The sequence below is a fragment of the Paramormyrops kingsleyae genome, chromosome 25, assembly GCF_048594095.1.
Source record: "Paramormyrops kingsleyae isolate MSU_618 chromosome 25, PKINGS_0.4, whole genome shotgun sequence".
NCBI classification, from domain to species: domain Eukaryota; kingdom Metazoa; phylum Chordata; class Actinopteri; order Osteoglossiformes; family Mormyridae; genus Paramormyrops; species Paramormyrops kingsleyae.
In genome coordinates, this window is record NC_132821.1 from 1,960,161 (window position 1) to 1,982,621 (window position 22,461).

At 39.0% G+C, this 22,461-nt stretch overlaps 1 protein-coding gene across 3 annotated transcripts in view; it reads right to left on the bottom strand.

The window, feature by feature from the left end:
* Positions 1 to 22,461, bottom strand: part of LOC111833177 (ubiquitin-conjugating enzyme E2 D2-like) — a 32,379-nt gene that overhangs the window by 3,603 nt on the left and 6,315 nt on the right. For 2 of the 3 annotated variants that reach the window (XR_002835694.2, XM_023791157.2), the window contains exons 2-6: positions 7,369 to 7,432; positions 7,259 to 7,290; positions 7,093 to 7,170; positions 5,953 to 6,058; positions 4,361 to 4,454 (exon numbers count right to left, since the gene is read on the bottom strand). Coding sequence is in view for 2 of the 3 variants with exons in the window: in XM_023791157.2 (XP_023646925.1) it covers positions 4,361 to 4,454; positions 5,953 to 6,058; positions 7,093 to 7,170; positions 7,259 to 7,290; positions 7,369 to 7,432 (374 nt within the window). In the remaining variant the exon portion in view is untranslated. Of the gene's footprint in view, positions 1 to 4,127; positions 4,178 to 4,360; positions 4,455 to 5,952; positions 6,059 to 7,092; positions 7,171 to 7,258; positions 7,291 to 7,368; positions 7,433 to 22,461 lie in introns of all 3 variants that reach the window. The other variant, XM_023791156.2, reaches the window with a different exon arrangement.

Genomic DNA, 22,461 nt, shown 5'->3' on the forward strand with positions numbered 1-22,461 from the left:
TGGGAAATTGTGGGAAATGTGGTGGTCATATGCTAGTGAATATGTGCGGTGCAAATCTGAGCAGTTTAACTTAAGTCAGGCTTTTTTCTGAATAAAGGGGGGCACAACAACCTTCTATGATCACGTTGCAGCACTAGAATCCTTAAATCACATTCCCTGAATCAATCAATAACAAGATGGCATTCCTGGAAGATTATCCCTGCCTCAAATTGTACACTGTGCACTTGGAGTTACTACTTGTCATTGTCATTCTACATTAGCATCTGATCTACTAAACCAGAAGTGGCAAATCTGATCCATGGAGTGCCGCTGTGGGTGTGGGTTCTTGGGATGACCTCTTAAATCAGCAAATAAAGCAGTAGTTCTCAACCATAGTCCTGGGGACCCAATGTGATTGGCTGATTGAGAGGCCATCCCAAAAACCTGCACCCACAGCAGCAGTCAATGGATCAGGTTCACCACTCCTGTCCTAAGCCATAAATGCAACTTGCGACAAACTCATGTTTGCTTGGGACAATTCGGAAACATGCATACTATATACTAAATTTCAAATGCAGATACAGAAAAAGAAACATTTTATACAAACTCACTCTCCCAGCCTCTGCTAGCAGTCCATAGTTCACACTGGGATACATTTGGCCACATAGCATAAAATCAGAGCGTTCTTGATCAATTAATCCATCCTTATTCCAACTGTTAGTGCCCTACGATGCCTCTCAGTCAGGAGAGGTAACAATGGTGGGAAACACCAGGAATGAGACGGCAGTCCACCTCAGAGTACATACACACAGAGAGCCATAAACCATGACCCATTTAGAGAAGGTAAACAGCACAACAGTCTTTGGACTGTGGGAGGAAACCCACGCAAGACAGCATGCAAACACTAGTGCTGTTCCAAACGATTATTCTTTAAACGATTAATCTAGCTGTTTTTCCTTTTTTTGATTATTCGACTAATCTAACAACTAATTTTTCGATTAATCTGATAAAATTTATTGATAAGCAATTATTTAAGTTAGTCATTTAATACAACAATTCACCCTCTCCCCCACACACAAATCTGAAATTCTCATTAAAATTTCATTTTATTAAAACATTTCTTAAACATTAGACCATTAACAAAAAAGGCAAATCTTGAGATTAAATAGGATTGCTATGTTAGACTGAAGTTAAAAATCACTGCAATCAAATTTCTAAAATATATAATGTAATTATGTCCATAGACAATACATCCACAGATAAAATTAAAGTAGAATGGGATAAAGAATTGGGGATTGAATTGTCTGATGAAACGTGGAAGAAAGCACTTAGAATAGTAAACTGAACTACATCATGTGCCCGGTTGGGCTTAATTCAATTTAAAATTTACCCACCGTGTCTGCTACACCAAAGCCAGACTTTCCAAAATATACTCTAACTTAGAAGAAACCTGTGACAGGTGTCACTTAACCAAGGGTGACTTTGTTCATATGTTTTGGTCATGTTATAAACTGGGAGGCTTTTGGGAATTTGTATTCAAAATTGTAAATGAGGTATTTGAGCTGGACATAAAACCTACTGCTGAAATAGCTTCATTTGGAATACCAGGAGATGGAACAGTGTTGACGGATACAGCTCAAATGCTTTCTCTTTTGCCTCTCTTCTTGCACGAAGAATGATATTTTTGGAATGGAAGTCCACACAGCCACCACTTGCATCAGTGTGGCTCTGGGATCTAATATCCTTTTTAAAATTAGAGGCTCAAGTAAAAAATTTACTAAAAACTGGGTACCCATGATTACCCTTTTTGAAAAAATGAAAACTCTTCCCCCTAACTAACTAATTGATAAATAAGAAATTGAATACAATCTGCAACTGACCATTGATCCTTGGTACTGCTTGCCCACAGCAGCACATTCAAATCTGTAAGCCCAATACTCATAATTATAATACTAAATTAATTTCTCCTTATGTTAGGTAATTATTTTTTGTACCTTTTGTATTATGTTATTGTTTAAAGTTCAAATTAAGTTGAGGGAAATCACTGCAATAAGTTTTTACTTAATTCAGTACACCAATTTGACTTTAATGTTTATATAGATGCTAAAACATGGAATGATTTCACAACTAGATAAACATGTTTTTAACAAACACTAGCAAAGGTAGCTTATAGTTAAGCTTACTTCAGTGAGCAAGGAACGATTTAGTTTACAGTGTGTAAGAGTAGTCGTAAGCGATAGTTTGTCTCGCTCTTGCATGACAGAATAAGTAAACAGAAAATATAAAACGGCTGAAACAGCATCATTAACGTCAGCTACAGTAGAGGTGCAGAAATGGTGTCATAACTGAAGTTTTTCCAAACTCTGGAAAACCACGTGCGAGTCTTTTTGCCGCATGATTCTCCAGAGGCTCTGGAGCTCTGCTGGGAGACGCAGCCATGTTGCCTCGTGCGCGGGGTGGGGAGGGTCGGCGGCAAATTCCTTTTTGCAGGGTGGTCTCATTAATATTAGGAGATGTCTCATTAATATTTATGAGAGGAGTGCTACATGATTGGCCAGTGCATGCCTTACAAAATAGCGCGGCACTGCCGGCACCGGCGATATTAGACAAAACTATCAGATTTCAGTCTATAATTGATATAGTTTTAAAAGTGCCAGCAGTGAAACAACTAGCCAGCTTATTAGCGGAATAACTTTGTATTGTAAATGAAAACCATGCCGCAGGTCCAATAAATAAAATATTATAGTGGTGAAGAGATCATCAGGTGGCCAGTAAAGTTCAATTATTAGCAGACTGTTGTATTGCGCGATTATTAAAAGGACATCGTTAACGTGCTACCGAGGGGGTTTTACACAACGCGTTGACACAAATTCCACGTCGGCACATTTTTAGAATTGACATTGTTGATTAAGTCGAATAATCGTCCCAGCCCTAATTTGAATAATTTATTAATAACTGGTAAATACCTCATTACTGCAGCTCTAGAAAATTCATGTGCAGTTTATATTCTGACTGCGCCAGTACAACTCATCTCACAAGGATCACACTCCTAACACAAGTAAACAGAAAAGATGGCAGGTACGAGTCAAAACAGTCCTCTAGTACTGCTTGAGAGCGGCCAAAAAGCTCAGAATCATTGGAGAATTTTTAAAAAGTTGGTAGCAGTACTGTGCAAAAACTGAACATCCAATAAAAAAAAAAATCAGCTGAATATTCAAATATAAAAATATGTAATAGCTGCAGTGCTACATAACTGAACAAATAGATTTAAGCATGGCATTTGAGTCAGGTCTTTAGTCATATCCTCACAAAAGAAGTAAATAAGTTAAGACCCCATGTTAATTTATGCAACCATGGTCATATACAAAACAGAGTGCTCATTAGATGGGGAGTTTAACCAGGAAAGGGGAAATGTTAAAATTGCTTTATTCAACTGGCATATAGAAAGATTAAGAAATAGCACCTAATTCAACTAAAACACAGCCATTAAAATCAAAATTAGAAGTTGTTTCCACAAAACAACTACATATCACCATTGCGCAAAAAAAATCTGGCACTTTAATTGTAACCATAAAACACTGAACAGAAACACTGCAAATTCACCTCTGTTCCATGATTAGCCTCAGTACGTTTTCCCCACAAACCATGCAAGCATTTGTTTTCAGAGCTTCATACAAAATCTTTAAACACTTAAGGCCTCATCCTGTAATATAATGAATAGGAAACACTGCAGAGATTCAAAGGCAGATTGTCATCCTAAGCCACTCCAAACATGCATTGCATGTAATCACCCCCTTTTTACAATACCACTGGTAGAACAAAAAAGCAACAATCATTCAAAAATAAGCCTTCACACTTATTTCAATTATTGTATCACAGATGCTTTTATCAAAAGACACTTCATTCATACAGCTGGATTTTTTGTTGAGTAATCAGGTTACATTCTTTGCTTGAGGGTACATCAACAGGCGACTTCCTGGAAGTTGACCCGGCAAGTCATGTTATGAACGAGCCTCTTTAAGCATCATGCTACCTGCTGTTTGTTTGGAGGCCAAGAGCGAAGGGGGTTAGTCTGGAGCAGTGCTGCACAGGCTAAAATCCATGGCACATTCCCCCCATGTCACTGTGCACGGTGCTCAGACTCTTACCCTACAGCATGGCATACTTCTCTGTCCACTCTCGCGCTAGCCTATTATACCTAATGAGGTGACACGTTCCTGTGTTAAGCTGAGCACCTAGCCAACAGGTAACGTTAAAATCAAACCACATTACCATCAACTGGAACAGTACAAGCATTGAAATACCTGGTTACAACATCATAAGTGCCTGAATGTTGAGTGACTTCTGCTCAAAGGACGGGAATGGGTAAAAGCCAGCTTACTTTTCGTTATCTGTCTTGTAGATGCGTGCAATCTCTGGCACTAGAGGGTCATCTGGGTTTGGATCACACAGCAGTGAACAAATGGACAAAAGAACTGCAAGAGAATGCAAATGTCAACACATTAGTATTACTGCTCCATCATGCAGCAGAATCAAAAGCAAACATTACAAAGCTGACTGTGCTAGTACACTAAAGAGGAAATATTTTTGCTCTACTGTTCCTCCCTCTGACCTTACACATTACTTAAAATATTTAAAAAGACCTCCCTGAAGGCTGGATAAAGTGACAACTGCAGCTCCCAATGCAGAAAGAATGCTACCGCTTAAATCAAGCAAATACTCATGGCATGCGTCCGTGTACATAATTAGGGCTGCCGCAATTAGTTGATGTAGTTAATGACGTTGATGCTGAAAATGCAACCACATCAATATTTTAAAATCTACACATCGTTTTAAAAAATTAATTTTAATTAAATTACCTTTTTGATTTCTAGAACACTTCAGTTCATTGTGACAAATGATTTCCTTCAATATTACTACGCAGTTGTGGAAGAATTTCAAATGATCACAAAACAAAAAGGTAGTTTTACACGGTGCGATGTTCCGGCACTAGCACTCTACATGAGCACCTGAAGAGGAAACACAGAGGTGCTATTCTGGATGTCGGACAGCCAGAAAAGGAAAAACCACCTTAAAATGTTGTCTATTCATGTTTATTAAATTACCATTAGCATCGAGCCTTGTAGCTACTAAATACACTTAAGCCATAAAGTCATCTGCCTGTTACCTTAGAATTTCCATTGAATAAGTGTTTGAGAAAATGTTTAGGCTAAAATCTAGGCTTATTCGGCACTGATTGATGGTGCCAGTATGTGTTCATGTGTGTTAGGCTTTTTGGGAACCAGTGTTATTGTAAACTAAAACGAAAAAGGACACAAAATTTTAAAAATTTGTGAAATTAAATAAAAAATGCAAATTATATTTACAAAAGCGCAATTCAGACTTTAAACTGCAGAATGTACCACCACACTTTCGTTATCCACAATATCTCCTCTTTTACAAGATGTTGCAACCGTTGAGCTGTCCCTCTCTTCACCAGGACTTGCTTCTTATTGCTTCCATAATTTACCAAAACAGTAGCATGTGGCGTGCTCTGGTAACTGAATTTAATGTATATAAGGATATGCCAAATTTATGCAGATTACTAACTTATGGGCATCACAGTATGCTCCTCGTTAATATTTTAGGAGTACTTCTAAAAAAGCCAGCTCCATTATCTAAAGCCTTGCAGTGACAATTTTATTTTGACAAACTAACTTAAATGAAATGATCAATTTGATTTTCTGGAAGAAAATTTATCCTTTAGATTAATTGACCAATCAGTAAAATAACTGATAGAATTAATTGACAGAAAAATAGTCGCTAGTGGCAGCCCTATACGTAATTAAATTTAACATAGAAGAGGCACTAAACGTGAACAGCCACAGGTGGTTATGAAATCAGCCCAATTTAAACTAGACGACTCTGCTGGGTTCATCGCGTTAGGCAGCAGTAATTACGGGAAGGCTGGATCGATACTCTGATAGCTCTTACCTTTAGAAATAGTTAGTGCTGGAGACCATTGTGATCTTAATATATCAAGGCAGATACTGCCATTACTGTTAATGTTTGGATGATAAATTCTTGTGGTAAATGCCACCTACAAAAGGAGAGAAAAGGCTCTTTAGATTTACACAAGCAGACTTTATTGTATGATTTGAGCTAAAAAAACTCCTTCGATACACTGAGAAGTAAGGGTGGGCAATATGTCTAAAGTCAAAATATCTCAGTTTTGTAATGTTAAACAGTAATGTCAATGAACCATGTAAAAAGGTAAATTAACAAGCTTTTTGTTCTAGGTCTAATTACTAAGTTGAGATCCACTGAGACAGATAATTGACAAAAAATGAGATATACAGACAGCACAGAGATGTTATGCAGGCCAGAACTGCCGTTTCACATTGATTTGTTTTTGTAGTATTAATGTTGCACCCTCTGCGCAGGCAGGCATCATGTGATGTTCTGTCATAATAATAGTCTTAAATGGTGCACTTGTAACTGGGCATTCATTGGAAGCTCAGCTTAGCTGCACTTGTGCCTCAGCAGCATGCGTGTTTGTAATGCGCCAGCTGCCTTACTTGTATGTTGTTTTGGACAAAAGTGTCTGCTAAGTAAAAGTAAATGTAGTAAATGTCTTGCAATACCTCTGAAATATATATTGTGGATAGAATTGTAACTGGTTACTATAAAATATCACCATATCACCCACCAATACTGAAAAGCTCAGTGTTTATATCAAAGTAAGATTCTGCTGAGGTTACAGCGAGCAGCTTTTAGCTAAGGGCTTCTTATCCTCTATGAAGGAGCTCACAGCATAATCCACAGCACCTGAAAAAGTGCCCTTGGCATCACGCTGGTATGGGATCAGAAGTTGACAGATCAACACTGCTTTCACAGGATTACATGACACAGTGGCCTCTCCGAACGGCTCCACAGATTTCTCGCTGGCAGTAAAATGTAAGCTTTTGTTCTTTCACAAGTCAGAAACGAAACAAATACAGGGCCTTGAGATAACATCCTCCGAAGCTCATCCTAGGTCTACCTTCACGAGGAACGCTAAGGGCTCAGTATGGAAGGTTCATACTTGGGGTTAGCAATCCACAGAAGAATTGAAATGAGTGACAAGCCGCTTACCTTAGGGGGTTTGAAGGGGTAGTCTGTGGGGAAGTGAATAGTCAAAAAGAAAACACCACCCTGGTATGGACTGTCATTCTGTGGAAGAATGAACAAGTATCAAATTCCACCCAAACACAATGATAATCTCTGGACATGCAAGTGGAGGATGGATTTAAATACTCACAGGTCCCATGATTGTTGCCTGCCAGTGAAACACTATAATGGGGGGAGGGGGAAAATTAGGTTGTTTTCAGCAGGAATCTTTCAGAGAAGAGGGAACGTTGTGGGACTTACTATCATCTCCGACAGGGCCTGCGGAACACTGTGCGGGGGGGTCGCGTGCCAAGTCGTTCAGCTCCTGTAGGCAATGAAAGAAATGAGGAGTAAGACCTCAGCTTGAAGATGAGGTTTAGTTCAACATATTTGCATTTGCTGAAGCCAGAAACAGTGTTAACACTGAATTAGTACTCAAGGAAAAAAACCCAGGTGAGAACCAGAATTATATACTTAGCAGTTCAGAAGTTATAGCTATCCAATTAAAAAACAAACACAAAATCGTTGTCCAGCTGAAATTACTCAAAACAACCCTGGTGATAACAGACCAAGACTAATCAACTCATCTGAATACACTAAAGCATTGTTCTGCAATTGTGAAAAAAAGCAGTAACACACGTCGAGTAAAACAAATAATGCATAGTCATATTTTCAGTTAGTCCATAACTTTTACACAGATAACTAGAAAACATGGGAGCATATTGAACGCAGATGCTGAGTGTTTCCCCTACCATTATATTAGGGGGGTGCCCCACCCCCACAACGGCACCTCCTGCCCTCTCCTTGAACATCAAGTTAATTTTATTTTGTATATAGCGCCAGATTACAACAGAAGTCATTTAAGGTTATCATTCCTATAGAATAGGTCTATACATCGTCCGTTTTTGAAACTAAATAGCCTTATGTTATTTATCTTATCTACACAACAGCTTGTTATTTTTGTCTCTACACGGTCGTGCTCCTCTGCTTTCTGTATCGTGCATGGCGGAGTTCCGCCCCGATGCGCACACACAGGTGAGCACACTCCCACCAGCAGAGAGAGAGCGCGAGTCGGAAAATATGTCGGTCAACCACCTGAAAAGCAGACAAAAATATCTGCGTTTTTTAAACGCTCCCAGGGTGGTGAAGATGGCAACACTCGCTCTCAGAAAAGCCCAGAAAGATACACTGCAGTGACAGAAGCTGCACACTTTGTGGATAATTGTCATAAAAAGAAATGTTCTGATGTTTAGTTCAGTTGTTATATTGATGGCTGCTATTAAAAGAAATACAAACACCATAAATCCTGTCGGTGTCCGTCTGCCCCCCCACCCCCCAAAGCTGTAAATCTAGGGGAAACACTGGATGCTTATTAATGAATCTGAGGTGTTTCAGTTTATACCCCATCATACACAAAGATGTTGGGCAGAACCAGCTGCCCATAATTTCAGCTACCATGCTGAGTCGAAATCTCAGTGACTTTCACAGAAGGGTGACTGAGGCCCATTAGGCAGGAACTCTATATATTAAGACTGCTCCATGTTGTACACTTCCATGAGGAAGTGCCACAGTGGAGTTGCTCTCCCGGATGTGCAGGAAAGGCCCCAGGTGAGGCCTAATAGTGTACCCTTAACACAACAAACCTTTCAAATGGTTCAACATGCAAGATAAAACAGATGAGTAATGCAATCAGCTTATTTATCAGCAAATAATTAAAAGTGTGGACAAATTTATCAAGAACTTCACATAGATTTTAACAGTAAAGGACACGCACGCTGAGAAGTAACGCAAAAGCCCATCAATGAACTGTACTTTTAGGAGTAAAATTGTGCAAGTGTTTGCAGAATAGATGATACAGTGGCACAGAGGATAGCACTATTACCAGAATTGGGAGTTAGAATCCCACTCATGGTCTGTGTGTGGGGAGTTGGCATAATCTCCCTAAGTTATGCTGGGCTTTCTCCTTGCAATTAGGCTAATGGGTATCTCTACATGTGCGTGTATGTGCCCTGTGATGACTGGAATAGCCCAGGTTGTACCCCAGGCCAGCTCTGCTTGGGAAAGGCTGCACCCATCCCCCTCCCCAGACCAGGATAAGAGCCAGGAAGATGGATGCTGACGTAAATATAGGATATGACCACAACAGAGACCACAGCTGAGTCTGCCTCAGAGACATATGGCCTGTTTCCGCACCACTCCCCATAAGATGTCACTCTTTGGGGTGCTGGGAGGCCAGCAGGGTAGGGATCTGTGCTTGCGTCGGGAAGTTCATGGGTTCAAATCCCATGGCTGGCAGAGTGATCACACTACTGTTGGGGGCTTTAGCAAGGCCCTTAGTCCCAAACTGTGCCAGGGATGTCAGCCCTCCATCACCAAGCTTTCGATAAGTATCTGCTAAATATATGCAACAAATGGGGGGGGGAAGCATTGGATAATGTCAATCAAGATTAGAGGTGGGCAATAAATCGATTTTATCGATTAATTCGAATTTACAGTTCAGGACGATGTGGTTTTATGAAAATCGATATTACTTATTTTACACACAAGCGGCAAAAGCGGAACTAATGCGACGCACCGTTCTTCACGGGTACATTAGCGCGGCGCACCTAAACACTGTTTAAAAACTGTTGCAACCCAAGGAAGCTGCACAACAAATTTATTCCAGCACCTCAAGCAGAGGCACACTGCGGAGTGGAAGAAGTGCAGCTCCCAGCGAAATGAAAACACTCGCAGCACCAGCACAACATCCAAAGTTAAGCAAGCAACCGTCCCTGACACGTTTTTGAACTGTGTGCCATATGATAAGAATGGGGCACGGTGGAAGGCGATAAACGCTGTCGTGATGTATATTGCAAAAGACATGATGCCCATACATACTGTACGTGGAAAAGGGGGGATTCATTAACATGCTAAAAGTTTTTACAAGTTTCTAAAAGTGTTTACAATGGCGTGGTCTGCCATCTCACTTACAAGCATCTTTTTTGGCTTGTCAGATTGCACTTAGTTAAAGTAAAGTTAAAACTTGTTTTGAACCATTTGTCATCTGTAGTTTGATTTTGAGTAGGGGAGGGGAAAATCGATTAAAATCAAAAATCTGAGATTTTATTTTTAGGACTAGAGCTGGGCGATATGTAAGGGATAATGTACAGGCAGCCGGTAATTATCGCAGAAATAAGCCCCGACAGTGTGATCAGGACCCGACGCGAAGCGGAGTGTCTTGTATCACACTGAAGGGGCTTATTTCGCGATAACTACCGGCTGCCTGTACATTATCCCGCTTATTACACGGCTACTTGCCACATAAGGAAAAAAAACTGGACATGAATATGAATTTGAAACATTTTATTGGCATATTTGTTTTAAATTAACATTTTTAAACGGTAATCTTTGTTGGCGCGGAGGGATTTTAAACATACAAGTAGTACCGGCTATGCGTTATTACTTTGGAGCTGTTATTATTTGAAAAGAACGAACCTGCAAATGTCTCAACTGACCAATCAGAATCAAGCATTCCAGAGAGCCGTGTAATAAGGCAAGATAAGTTATCTTGGCCCCACTCTCCAGAAGGCACACAGTGTATAGGCTCAAGCCCTTCTTTCATCCTGTATGGTAAAGGGTTCGACTGGTTCTTATGTGAAACGCATGCTCCTGCCTTGAATAGGGCCATTCTCAAGTGCGTATGAAACAGATTAACTACAAAAACGCAAACCATATAAACTAGAGGTGGATGATATAATTTGAGACTGCTTGCAACTGTATCAATGATAAGCTTTTCAGAGTTTATTGCAAGAATCGTGATACAGCACTACAATATTATGAGAACAGAACAAACCAGCAAGCGACTATCACATGATGCCTGCATGTTCGGACACTGCAATTGTACAACAAAAACAGACCGATGTAAAACAAAGCAATTTCAGTCTGCGTATAATCTCAGTGCTGTCTGTATATCTCACTTCTTTGTTACTTATCAATCAAGTGGATCTCAACTTAATGACTAAACCTAGAAAAAAAAAATTAATTGATATTTTCAAAAGTTAGCTAACCTGTCAAAAAAAATTAAAAAATATTACAAATATTATAAGAAAATATTACAATTTCCTCATAAGAGTAATTTAAGATCAGGAAAAGGCATGAGAAAATTGTAAAATATGTCCTTTCTCAGCTTCTGTAATACAATCAGACTGCTAAAAATACTGCACTTCTGTCACACAGTAAACACAAGGTCCATGGAAGTGTCAGCTACACTAACAAAAACAGTGTGATGAGGAAGAATTGGTTAAAAAAAAAAAAAAGGTTCCGCTGTAATTGTGTGGAAATTGGTCCATGTTGGATTTTGCACATCCAATCTACTGTAATTTGCAAAGGTGCAGTTCATACAATAGATGGTAACAACAAACCTTTTCAACCACCTGAAATGCAAGCACCCCAAACAAGCCGAATATCTGGTTATGAGAAAATAATGTTATAATTATATAAGCAATGTTCCCTGCAAGAATAGAATCACTGGGTAAGTGGTTAAATGATCATCATTACTAGGATTGTATTCCAATTTGGTTAGTTCTGGAATAAAAAAAAAAAAAAAGTGATTTCTCTCATGGATCATGATTTAAAGAAAAAATATTGTGATATGCCATTTCGGTCACATTGCCCACCGTTATATATCATGCATCGTGGCTGTCCCATGTTGAAATTTCTCATAAAGGGGACGTCGGTCTTAAAGTCTGACGTGCTAATTGATTTTGTCGCCATAACTTTGTAACACTGTTTGCATAGAGGCTTATGGCTTTTTTTTTTTTTTTTTTTAAACTAAAGCAGCTTGCAAAGTGCCTTCAACTGCAGCATATGATATGTTTGGCCAACTTGGTATGTGTGTGTTAACCAGCGCGAATGCATTCAGCGGCTATTGTGTGTGTGCGTGCGTGCGCTGTAGTGGTGCTGTGTGAAGTGTGGCGAATGAGGCGAAAACCGCACTGTTGGTATCAATAATGGTGAAAATGAATATCTAATCAGATACTAATTTTTAATATCGATTAGTATCTGAGAATCGATTTTTTTGGGTCCAGCGTCAGCTATATCTTCCGTTTCTGATCTTTCGCGGTACGGCAGTGAAAAAGATCCCCCGTTAAACAGTTTCTAGCTGTGCCACATTCCGAACGTTGCGTAGGCTATTTAAACCAGTATTGCGGTATAAGAAAATTTCATATCATAACAATAATAAAAAATGGTTTTCGGTATGAACAGGTTTACCGCCCAACATCACGAGTGTCACGAGTCCCATAATTCTGCATTCTCTTTAAAGGGCGTTTTTCCACCGCAACAGGTACCTTACTTTTAGTACTTTAAGGTGTTGGTTTTCCACTGGCATAAAAATGGTACCAGCACTGAATGGCATCACAACATGAAGCAGGATATTTTGCACTGAATTCGAAAAATGGCTATAGTATATTACAGGCTAGACTATGTGCGATATTAATACCAACATCGCATGTTGTACACATGCAATTCTTACTTCACCAGTCAAATAGATTAAGATCAGGCTTTTTCTTAGTTTCAATTCTATACAGACATTATAGTGCAGAGAGTTTAAGTTTTGCTAAAGCATTTTTACTCTGTGAAAGGGGGGGGGGGGGGGGGGGGTTTACCAGATCTTTCAATAACGTGCTGTCCTGGTACATTATACAAAATAATTTTCTTTTTATGCTATCCTGATCTCTGTCCATGTTTGGCACAATCATGTTTTGTTACGTTTCGTTTTGCAGTTTGAGTGCAATGAATGTTTAAATCTGAGGAATTTTTTTTACAGATAATTAATCTCAATTCTAAGGAAATTTTATTATTATTATTATTGTGCAGCCCTGGTGATGATCGTGCATACGCCATATACTTCCCGATTATATCGAGATGTGGTATTGTGCAGCCAAATCCGAGGGGGTAACAATTTACACCCCTGCTGTACATACATGCACACATGAACAAGATACAACATAGCTTGCCATTAAAGTTTCTTTAGTCAACATGGTTTGCGTGTATGGCCTCTTGAAAAGAACTATGAGTTTCAAAAGCAACTATATTGATTGATGCGTTTGACACCCCCAACCACACACACGTAAATGCAATACAACCACAACCATACAAACCAAACAATGCTTGAGTGATGAGAAGCCAATCTGTAGTACCAAAATACCAAACATCCTACATTAAGTGGGGAAGTTGGTTCTAGTGTAGTGGAAAGCAGCTCCATAACAATGATTGCAGCTGCTTCTGGCAGCTTTGTCATGCTGCACAGCATGATATAAAACAGCTTCTTAAATGTTACACTGGGCAGCACTACAAGTTTTAATTAAAAACACCATCAGGGACATTTTGTCCTCCAAAATTTATGATACATTTTGCAGCTAACATTCCAAATAAGTACTGTGCAGTGGATAACAATATTAATTTAGAGAGGTATTTTGTGAAACCCAAAAACTAAAGCATGTGATTGTTTAGATAGCATTAAAATTGCTTTGCTACAAAACACTCACTGATTAACCTGGTGCAGTACAACTGTGGAACGTTCTGAATTTGTACATCATAGAAGTATAGAATTCTACAGCAGATTGTCAGAGACCACAAGTGACTGAAATAACATTCTAGCAAAACTGATAAAACTAGACAGACTGAGCATAGGCGCTTTCACACTCAAGTTCTGGAACCTGGGCCTGGTTTACAAGTCCCTGGGCTGCCTTGACCTGGAACTTTTGCAGCTCCTGGCCACTTACATGTGTCGTTTTCACACCACACAGGAGCTGGGACCTATATGCTAAATAAGCATGGCCAATGCAAAAAAAATGGTAGGTTAAACTTAACTAACAAAACTATTTATTGTTTTGGTGTGGTGTGTAGTTTCATATGAAATTGTTATTTCTTAGTTATTTGGGGTATCAAGTGATCAAAACAGAAAACAGCCTTATATTTAAATTTTACTTTTATGACCAGAAGCAGGTTCATGATTCCTATTAAATCTGGCGAGCAAATCAATATTTGTTTTTCCTCATAATGATAAAAAAAGGATGTAATGTAATCCTGCCAGCACCACAGATATTACACAACAGTATACTGGCTAGTATGGCTGTGCGATATGGCATAAACTTCATATTGCGGTATAATTTGAACCATAGACGGTAGACTGTATATATTGCGGTATATGATTTGATCTGTAAATTTCAATGTAACTGTTTTTGAAAGGGTAACATATGTCCATAGCAAAGGCATTGCAGCAGGAAGTTGCATAATAAACAGGTAACACATTTCAAAGTAGTCATAAACATAGAATATTTATTGTGCAAATCTGCAATTATAGAAAAAATATGAAAACGTTTCAAGTAACTTCACTGGTTTTATCTTATATTAAAAACACAGGTTGGTTCTGTAAACTTTATAGGTAAGCAGAAAACAAGACAGAACTACACTCACTTAAAGGATTATTAGGAACACCATACTAATACGGTGTTTGACCCCCTTTCGCCTTCAGAACTGCCTTAATTCTACGTGGCATTGATTCAACAAGGTGCTGAAAGCATTCTTTAGAAATGTTGGCCCATATTGATAGGATAGCATCTTGCAGTTGATGGAGATTTGTGGGATGCACATCCAGGGCAAGAAGCTCCCGTTCCACCACATCCCAAAGATGCTCTATTGGGTTGAGATCTGGTGACTGTGGGGGCCATTTTAGTACAGTGAACTCATTGTCATGTTCAAGAAACCAATTTGAAATGATTCGAGCTTTGTGACATGGTGCATTATCCTGCTGGAAGTAGCCATCAGAGGATGGGTACATGGTGGTCATAAAGGGATGGACATGGTCAGAAACAATGCTCAGGTAGGCCGTGGCATTTAAACGATGCCCAATTGGCACTAAGTGGCCTAAAGCGTGCCAAGAAAACATCCCCCACACCATTACACCACCACCACCAGCCTGCACAGTGGTAACAAGGCATGATGGATCCATGTTCTCATTCTGTTTACGCCAAATTCTGACTCTACCATTTGAATGTCTCAACAGAAATCGAGACTCATCAGACAAGGCAACATTTTTCCAGTCTTCAACTGTCCAATTTTGGTGAGCTCGTGCAAATTGTAGCCTCTTTTTCCTATTTGTAGTGGAGATGAGTGGTACCCGGTGGGGTCTTCTGCTGTCGTAGCCCATGCTGTTGTGCGTGTTGTGGCTTCACAAATGCTTTGCTGCATACCTCGGTTGTAACGAGTGGTTATTTCAGTCAAAGTTGCTCTTCTATCAGCTTGAATCAGTCGGCCCATTCTCCTCTGACCTCTAGCATAGGGTGACCAGATAATCCATGTCAGGGAGGACACTTTGAGCTACTTCAGGTTTTACAAACTACTTTCAAATTGAAAGGCTCCTGTGCTCGGCTAATTAGTTCAGCTCTTCTTGTGCTTTGACTGGTTTATTTCCTTGACTGAAAGACTCATCCAGCTGTTTCACATTAACATTAGTGACACATGCATGATTATAGGAGACTGACCAATCAGCACACAGCAAGAACTCAGTGCTCAAGTGAAATCCAGGTCCGTTTAATTGAAATGGTAATTTACAATTCCTGTCCTAGCTCAGAGTGTCCTCCCTGACATGGATTATCTGGTCACCCTACTCTAGCATCAACAAGGCATTTTCGCCCACAGGACTGCCGCATACTGGATGTTTTTCCCTTTGCACACCATTCTTTGTAAACCCTAGAAATGGTTGTGCGTGAAAATCCCAGTAACTGAGCAGATTGTGAAATACTCAGACCGGCCCGTCTGGCACCAACAACCATGCCACGCTCAAAATTGCTTAAATCACCTTTCTTTCCCATTCTGACATTCAGTTTGGAGTTCAGGAGATTGTCTTGACCAGGACCACACCCCTAAATGCATTGAAGCAACTGCCATGTGATTGGTTGATTAGATAATTGCATTAATGAGAAATTGAACAGGTGTTCCTAATAATCCTTTAGGTGAGTGTAGACTAGTGTCATAACTCCATCTATATTAGTATGACCATCTCTCCCATAAAGGTCCTGCCAGGCAGAGTCCTGCACAGGTTCGGGTACCCGACGGGTGACCCAGAAATTTTGTTGAAATGGGTGAAAAATATTCTACCGTGTCGGATACGGATTCGGGTCGGGTCGGACACAGGAGAGCTAAATTGCGGTTTTCAAAACATCATGTGCCAACAAAAAATACCCCAGGGCTATATTTTAGTGACAAAATCCCTGTATTCAAGGTGATAAAACGTAAAATCCATATCAATTTATGCCTGCACGCACATTCCCAGAAATCTCTTCCACTTTCATTTTCAAAAAATGCATGCAATCTCCTCCAGTTGTTTGAAATGGATGCTGAAGTAGTCAGCTGAGGCCATCAACTGTGGACGATATCCTTTTTTTTTTTTTTACACAGTAATATAAAGTACTGCACCAAATGCTAGTTTTCGCCTTCACGTAGGAATTCCAATTGGGTAATCAAAGGGAAATGGACAGTGCACGTAGGTAGCCTATAAAACCCAATACTGTGCAGGGTAGCCTAATGTACATTTTATATATTATTAGTTTTATTAACACATTTAATTGTAAGCTGGTAAGGCTATGTCTGGGCATGGCAATATCAAACACTATTTGAGTTTGGAGGTAGGCTACTACCATTTGTTTTGCTTATTATTAGGCTGTTATTTTGTCTAATTTTTAATCTAACTGATTTTCATTCAGGTGCGGGTCGGGTGTCGGTATTTATTTATATTGTATTTATATGTATTTATTTCTGTCGGATAACAGTTCGGATACGGGTTTAAGTATGACGGGTATGGTTTGTCAAAATCAGACCAATGCAGGACTCTGCTGCCGGGTGCAGCAATAATCATATAAACAATTTTCATATAAATCATATAAATAATAAATTTGACTTCATTACGTCATTTTTGCGGGCGAGGAGCGGAAATTTCTGCGGTAGGGCGGTATAATCAAAATCTCTCCCATTGGCCAAATTTATATCGTATACCGTTTATACCGCCCAGTACTACTGGCTAGTGACTGAATTTTCCAGTGCAGAAATATAGAGTTGCAAGCCAAAAAATGGATTAATGGATGCATGTAATTGGAGTACAAAAATATTCCATCTGTATAATTTTGCTCCTTCACATCTATTTTTCTGCACTTCCACAAAACTTCCAAGTTAGTGCTGGTGCTTGTGGTCAATCAATCAGCAATCTATGGCTGGAAGTGTGTCCCAAGTAGTTTGTGTTTGAACGAAGAGTACCTAGTCTGGTGTATGAACCAAGTCCCTCATGATCTTTTGTCTTTTGACCAGGAAGAACACAATAATCCAACACATCAGCACAAACCATCCTAAGCGGAGACCAGCATCCCCAATTGTCACTGTAAGGCATTTTACCACCACAGGAACTTTTTTTCAGAAACCAAGAATGGACACTTTCACATTGTTTCACAAGTTCCAGAACCTGGTTCCAAATTCCTGGACGGCCGCGACCAGGAACCTTTGTTAGTCCCAGCCACTTTTGTGTAACTTTTATGCCAAATAAGCCATAAAACAAATAAGTACTGGTGCTTATGGTCTACCAATCAGCACATTATTGCTGAAAGCCCTACCCCAGTACTTCGTGGCCAAACACAAAATAAATAATTATTATTATAGTGATCCCCCGCCTATCACGGAAGTTGCGTTCCAGACCCATCAGCAATAGGTGAAAATAGGCGATATAGAAAGATCATATAAATATTTTTTTTTTATTAGTTTAAGCATTAAAATACCCCTCCCAAATGCTTTAAACTCATGTAAACTTATTAAAACACACTTTGTAAACACATATCATACTTGAATGTCAGGCTAAGGATATGAGTAACATAATAATAATAATAATAATAATAATAATAATAATAATACTATGTAATGTATACACACACACACACACACACACACACATCGCAGAGAACTGTGATGCATTGGGGGAATATCCAAGATATAGTGGGGGATCGCTGTATATAACAATAATAAGACACTTTATCAATCCCTGTGGGGACACTATTCCTACTGTAGATGAGAGCAAGCTGGCCTTGAAGGGCAGCCACCTGTTGTGGCACCCAGGGACCTGGAGGTTAAGGGCCTTGCTCTCCACAGCCTGGATGTCACAGTGCAGGGTTCCTGGTTAAAGAGAAAAGATGTTCTGGTTGGGGGGGGGGGCAATCATTTGGCGTGAAACCGCCCATTCCCACGACAGGAACTTGGCCCGATTGTAGTTCCTGAACCTTTTAGTTGCCAGTGGGGTACATTTTTAGTACTTCAATACTTTGCGGTGGAACTTGAAACACTCTTGTCGACTGGTTATGCAAATAGCCTGCCTCTCAAACACAATACAACCACAGTCTTGAAAACAATTGCAAACTCAAAGAAGAACGATAAGAGAAAATAAAATTATTACTATTTATTATTATTATTATTATTATAATTATTAATACTAATAATTAAATAGATGTATGGACAAATTAAGTAACCCAAGCTTTAACTAAGGTAAACTTTAAACAGACTATATATATAATTAATATTGTACACCTTGATAATTTTTCCTATGACAGAGTACAAATGTTTTAGCGAGAAACCCCCTGTGCTATAATGTCTGTACAAACTTTAAAGTAAGAAATAGCCTGATCTTAGTCTAGCTGAATGGCAAAGAAAGAATTGCACATGCATAACATGAGATGTTGGTATTAATATCGCACATCAACCAGCCCTATAATATACAGCCATTTTTAAAATTCCATACAAAATACCTCACCTGGTGCTGTGATGTCATTCAGTGCCGGTTCCGGTTTATACACCAGTGTAAAACCAACACCTTGAAGTACCATACTTTTGGTATTGTTACTTTTTGTACCAAAAGTAAGGTACCTGGTGATGTGGGAAAGCGCCCTTTAAAGAAAATGCCGAATTATGGAACACTTGAGACTCTCTGGGGAAAAGTAGGAGTGCTTGTTTTGATCCAGTTGATGTAATACAATTCAGAAGAACCACTGTAATTTAGAAATGAGATCGTATAGAGAGGTGTGAATTAGTGTCGCAACAATTCGAGTAATTCGAATAATTCGATTACAAAAAATCCTCGATGCAAATTCTTTGCTTCAATGTTTCGTGTAATCCTCACGACTATGTACCGCTTAGTGATCAGCGTGTTTTACTCGGAGGATTATTACTGTTGCAGTGTGCTTATGCTGTATTACGTGTAGCAGGTTTGATTTGTTGGCGCGTTGGAGGAAGACAGGGAAAATAGCGAGGAAATTCAGAGTAAAAGACGAAAAATGTCTAAAGTTTGGGGCCATTTCAAACAGAACAAAAGCGAAAATACTGTACAGTGTGTCCATTGTAAAAAATAATTAGCTTACCACAATAGCACAACGTTAATGATTCAACATCTCAACAGAAGGCACCCAGTCTATGCATCCATTCCACAGAGCGGAACCAAAACAAGGTAAGCACAAGCGTTTCACAGTTGCGGCTAAAGAAAGACCTGCGATAGAAACATATTTAAGGGAATAAGTGAGAATAAAAAAGTATACCAAGATTCAGCCCACGCAGCCCCTATTTTTCCTCAACAAAAACACTGATACAGTGATACAGTGAAAATGATGCTGTCGTAATTTAATTAACTTGGAGCTGGAGCCGGTTTATACACTAACAGCAAAGAGGCGGTTCTGTTACAGAGATGGTGAACTCAGGTGGAGTGAAGGAAAACAACAGCAGTGCTAGTAATCACTACTAAAGCTTTACTGGTAAAGAGCTGGCGAGAGTCCTTAATCAAACCAGTTGTTCAACAAGCTGAAAGGTGAAGAAAAGAGATGTTTTCAGCTGCTCCCATCCACCGCCATTTGTCTTCCACAGCGGCAAGGCTACAGTAAAGCTATACAAGTTAAAATAGAAGCTGTTTGTATGCAGACAAACTATTAGCTTAGTCTGACACAATATTTAAATTTGGTAACTTGCAGCAGGCTGACAGCAGCCGTCACACTTTGTCGCAGTGATACCTGCAGCATGCAGGGGTGAATCTAAAGAGGAGCATGGGGTGTACTCAACTAGATCTATTTCAAGGCTTTAGTAATATTATTTTGGAGATTTAGATTAATATGAATAATATTACATAATTATAATGATATAAATAACATAATATAAATATTATATAAAAAATTACCCACCCCCCTTCCCCAACAGCCTTGGGCCAGTAAAACTCTGAGACACTGAATTATCCAACTGCCACATGCTCCTTTAAAGGCTTACACACACACACACACACACACACACACACTCTCTCTCATTCTCTAACACACTTAAACACACACACACACTGTCACTCACCTTCACTTACACACACATGAACATGCACACATCATTCCTACCTCATCCAGGAGATACAATCCTGACAGAACTTTTTTATGCCTCCTATAAAATATACAAGAATACAGAGAGTAAAGGCCATTTTAATTTATGCCTTAGTTTAGGATATATGTATACCTTGTTTCAATAATTTTATTTGACATTATTTTATTTATTTTTGCATTTAAGAAAGTGTTTTCTTTAAAAAAAAAAATGCACTAAAAGAGTTTAATTCTTTTGTCAGTTGTTGTATGGAGCTATTGTTCAGTTTAAGAGACCTGTCTTTTTTTGAATAGTTACTATTGCTCTTTAATTAAACAAAAGTATTTCTTATCCGATTACTCGATTGGAATAAATCGATAGAATACTCGATTACTAAAATAATCGATAGCTGCAGCCCCAGTGTGAATTGAGATCATATTATTTTATTTTTTTTACGATTAATTGTACTACAGATTAGGAACTTCTAAGTGGGGTATATTAGGAGTGGGGGAAAAATATTGATTTTATGATTAATCACGATCCTGGATTTGACAATTGGAGATCGATTCACAAAATCCCAAAACTGATCTAGTTAATTTCTACCTTGGACTATGAAAATATTTTTGCTGAATTTTACTTACATTGGTTCTCATCATATAGGTGGTGCTACTTCTCTCTGTCATATGAATTGAATTGAATTGTGAGCTCAGAGTTGATTCCCAGACAATACCCATATGTTCCTCAAATAAAATTATTAGAATTTAAGTTACAGCCCTTCTGAAACATGGCACATCAGTTTTGGACTTGACTGGTTTTTTTCCCCCCCCAGCTACTCTTTTCAATCAGAATTTATTTTTGTGCTCTCAAAGAAAGAGGTTGGTTTTAAGTAACTATATCCATATGTTCCTCAAACTAGATTTTGGTATACAACTCTTTGGCCTTTCTTCACATTTTTCAGAATTTATCTCTAGTGACTCTACATTTGTAAATTTCTGTATCATTTAGAGGTTTTTAGACATCTCTCAATTCGGTGAGCTGCTATATACCATTTCATATCTAATTCCAATCAAACTGACACACAGTCAGAATCAAATCAAATCGTTCACATGTAGATCAGAATCAAATTGGGACATCTGTGCCAATATCCGGCACCAGAGCTTATGGTGATAAACTCTGCTGATTGGTTGACTACAAGCACCAGCCCTAATTAGAAAGTTATGTGGATGTGCAGGTTAGAGAGGTAGAAGTACTGGAGAAGTAACTGAGCAGACATATTTTTGCATCTCAATTGCAAAAATCATCCTTGCAATCCCATATTTGCATGAATTTGACTGTTAACATACTTCTAATATCACTGGTGCTGGTAGTGAAGCTTGCCTGTGCTTATTAGCAGAATAAACATTGTTTTTTATTCTGTGGAAAACTAAAGATCGCCCTGCTGGCTAGATTGAATAATGAATTATAAATGCTGCTAGCCGTATAAATGTTTTGTCATGATATTTTCAAACCACACAAGTGAACCCCCCAAGTAACAATTAATGCTTGTTCATTGTCCATTGTTTTGAGGTGGTAGAGAAGTTCTGTATGACATTACACGCAAAGTTTGACCAATGAGCTTTCTGCGGTGCACCTAAAATATTACTAATGTGCATAAATTCAGCAAATCCTTATGTTTAATAAATGTGTGGGACAATAAACTGCAAAGAGTGCTGCCCTAACAGTCATCTTTTTTACCTTGCTGATCCACAATATTCCCCCTTTGAAAAGATGTTATGGCTACTCAGCTGTTCCTTTCTTCACCGCCACTTCAGTGTTCATCACTTCCATGACTTACCAAAACAGTAGCATGTGGTGCGCTCTGCTAACCGAATTTAATACGAATAACGATACACCGAATTCATACAAATGACTAACTTTTGGCCATTACAATACACATCTCATTAATATTTTAGGTGT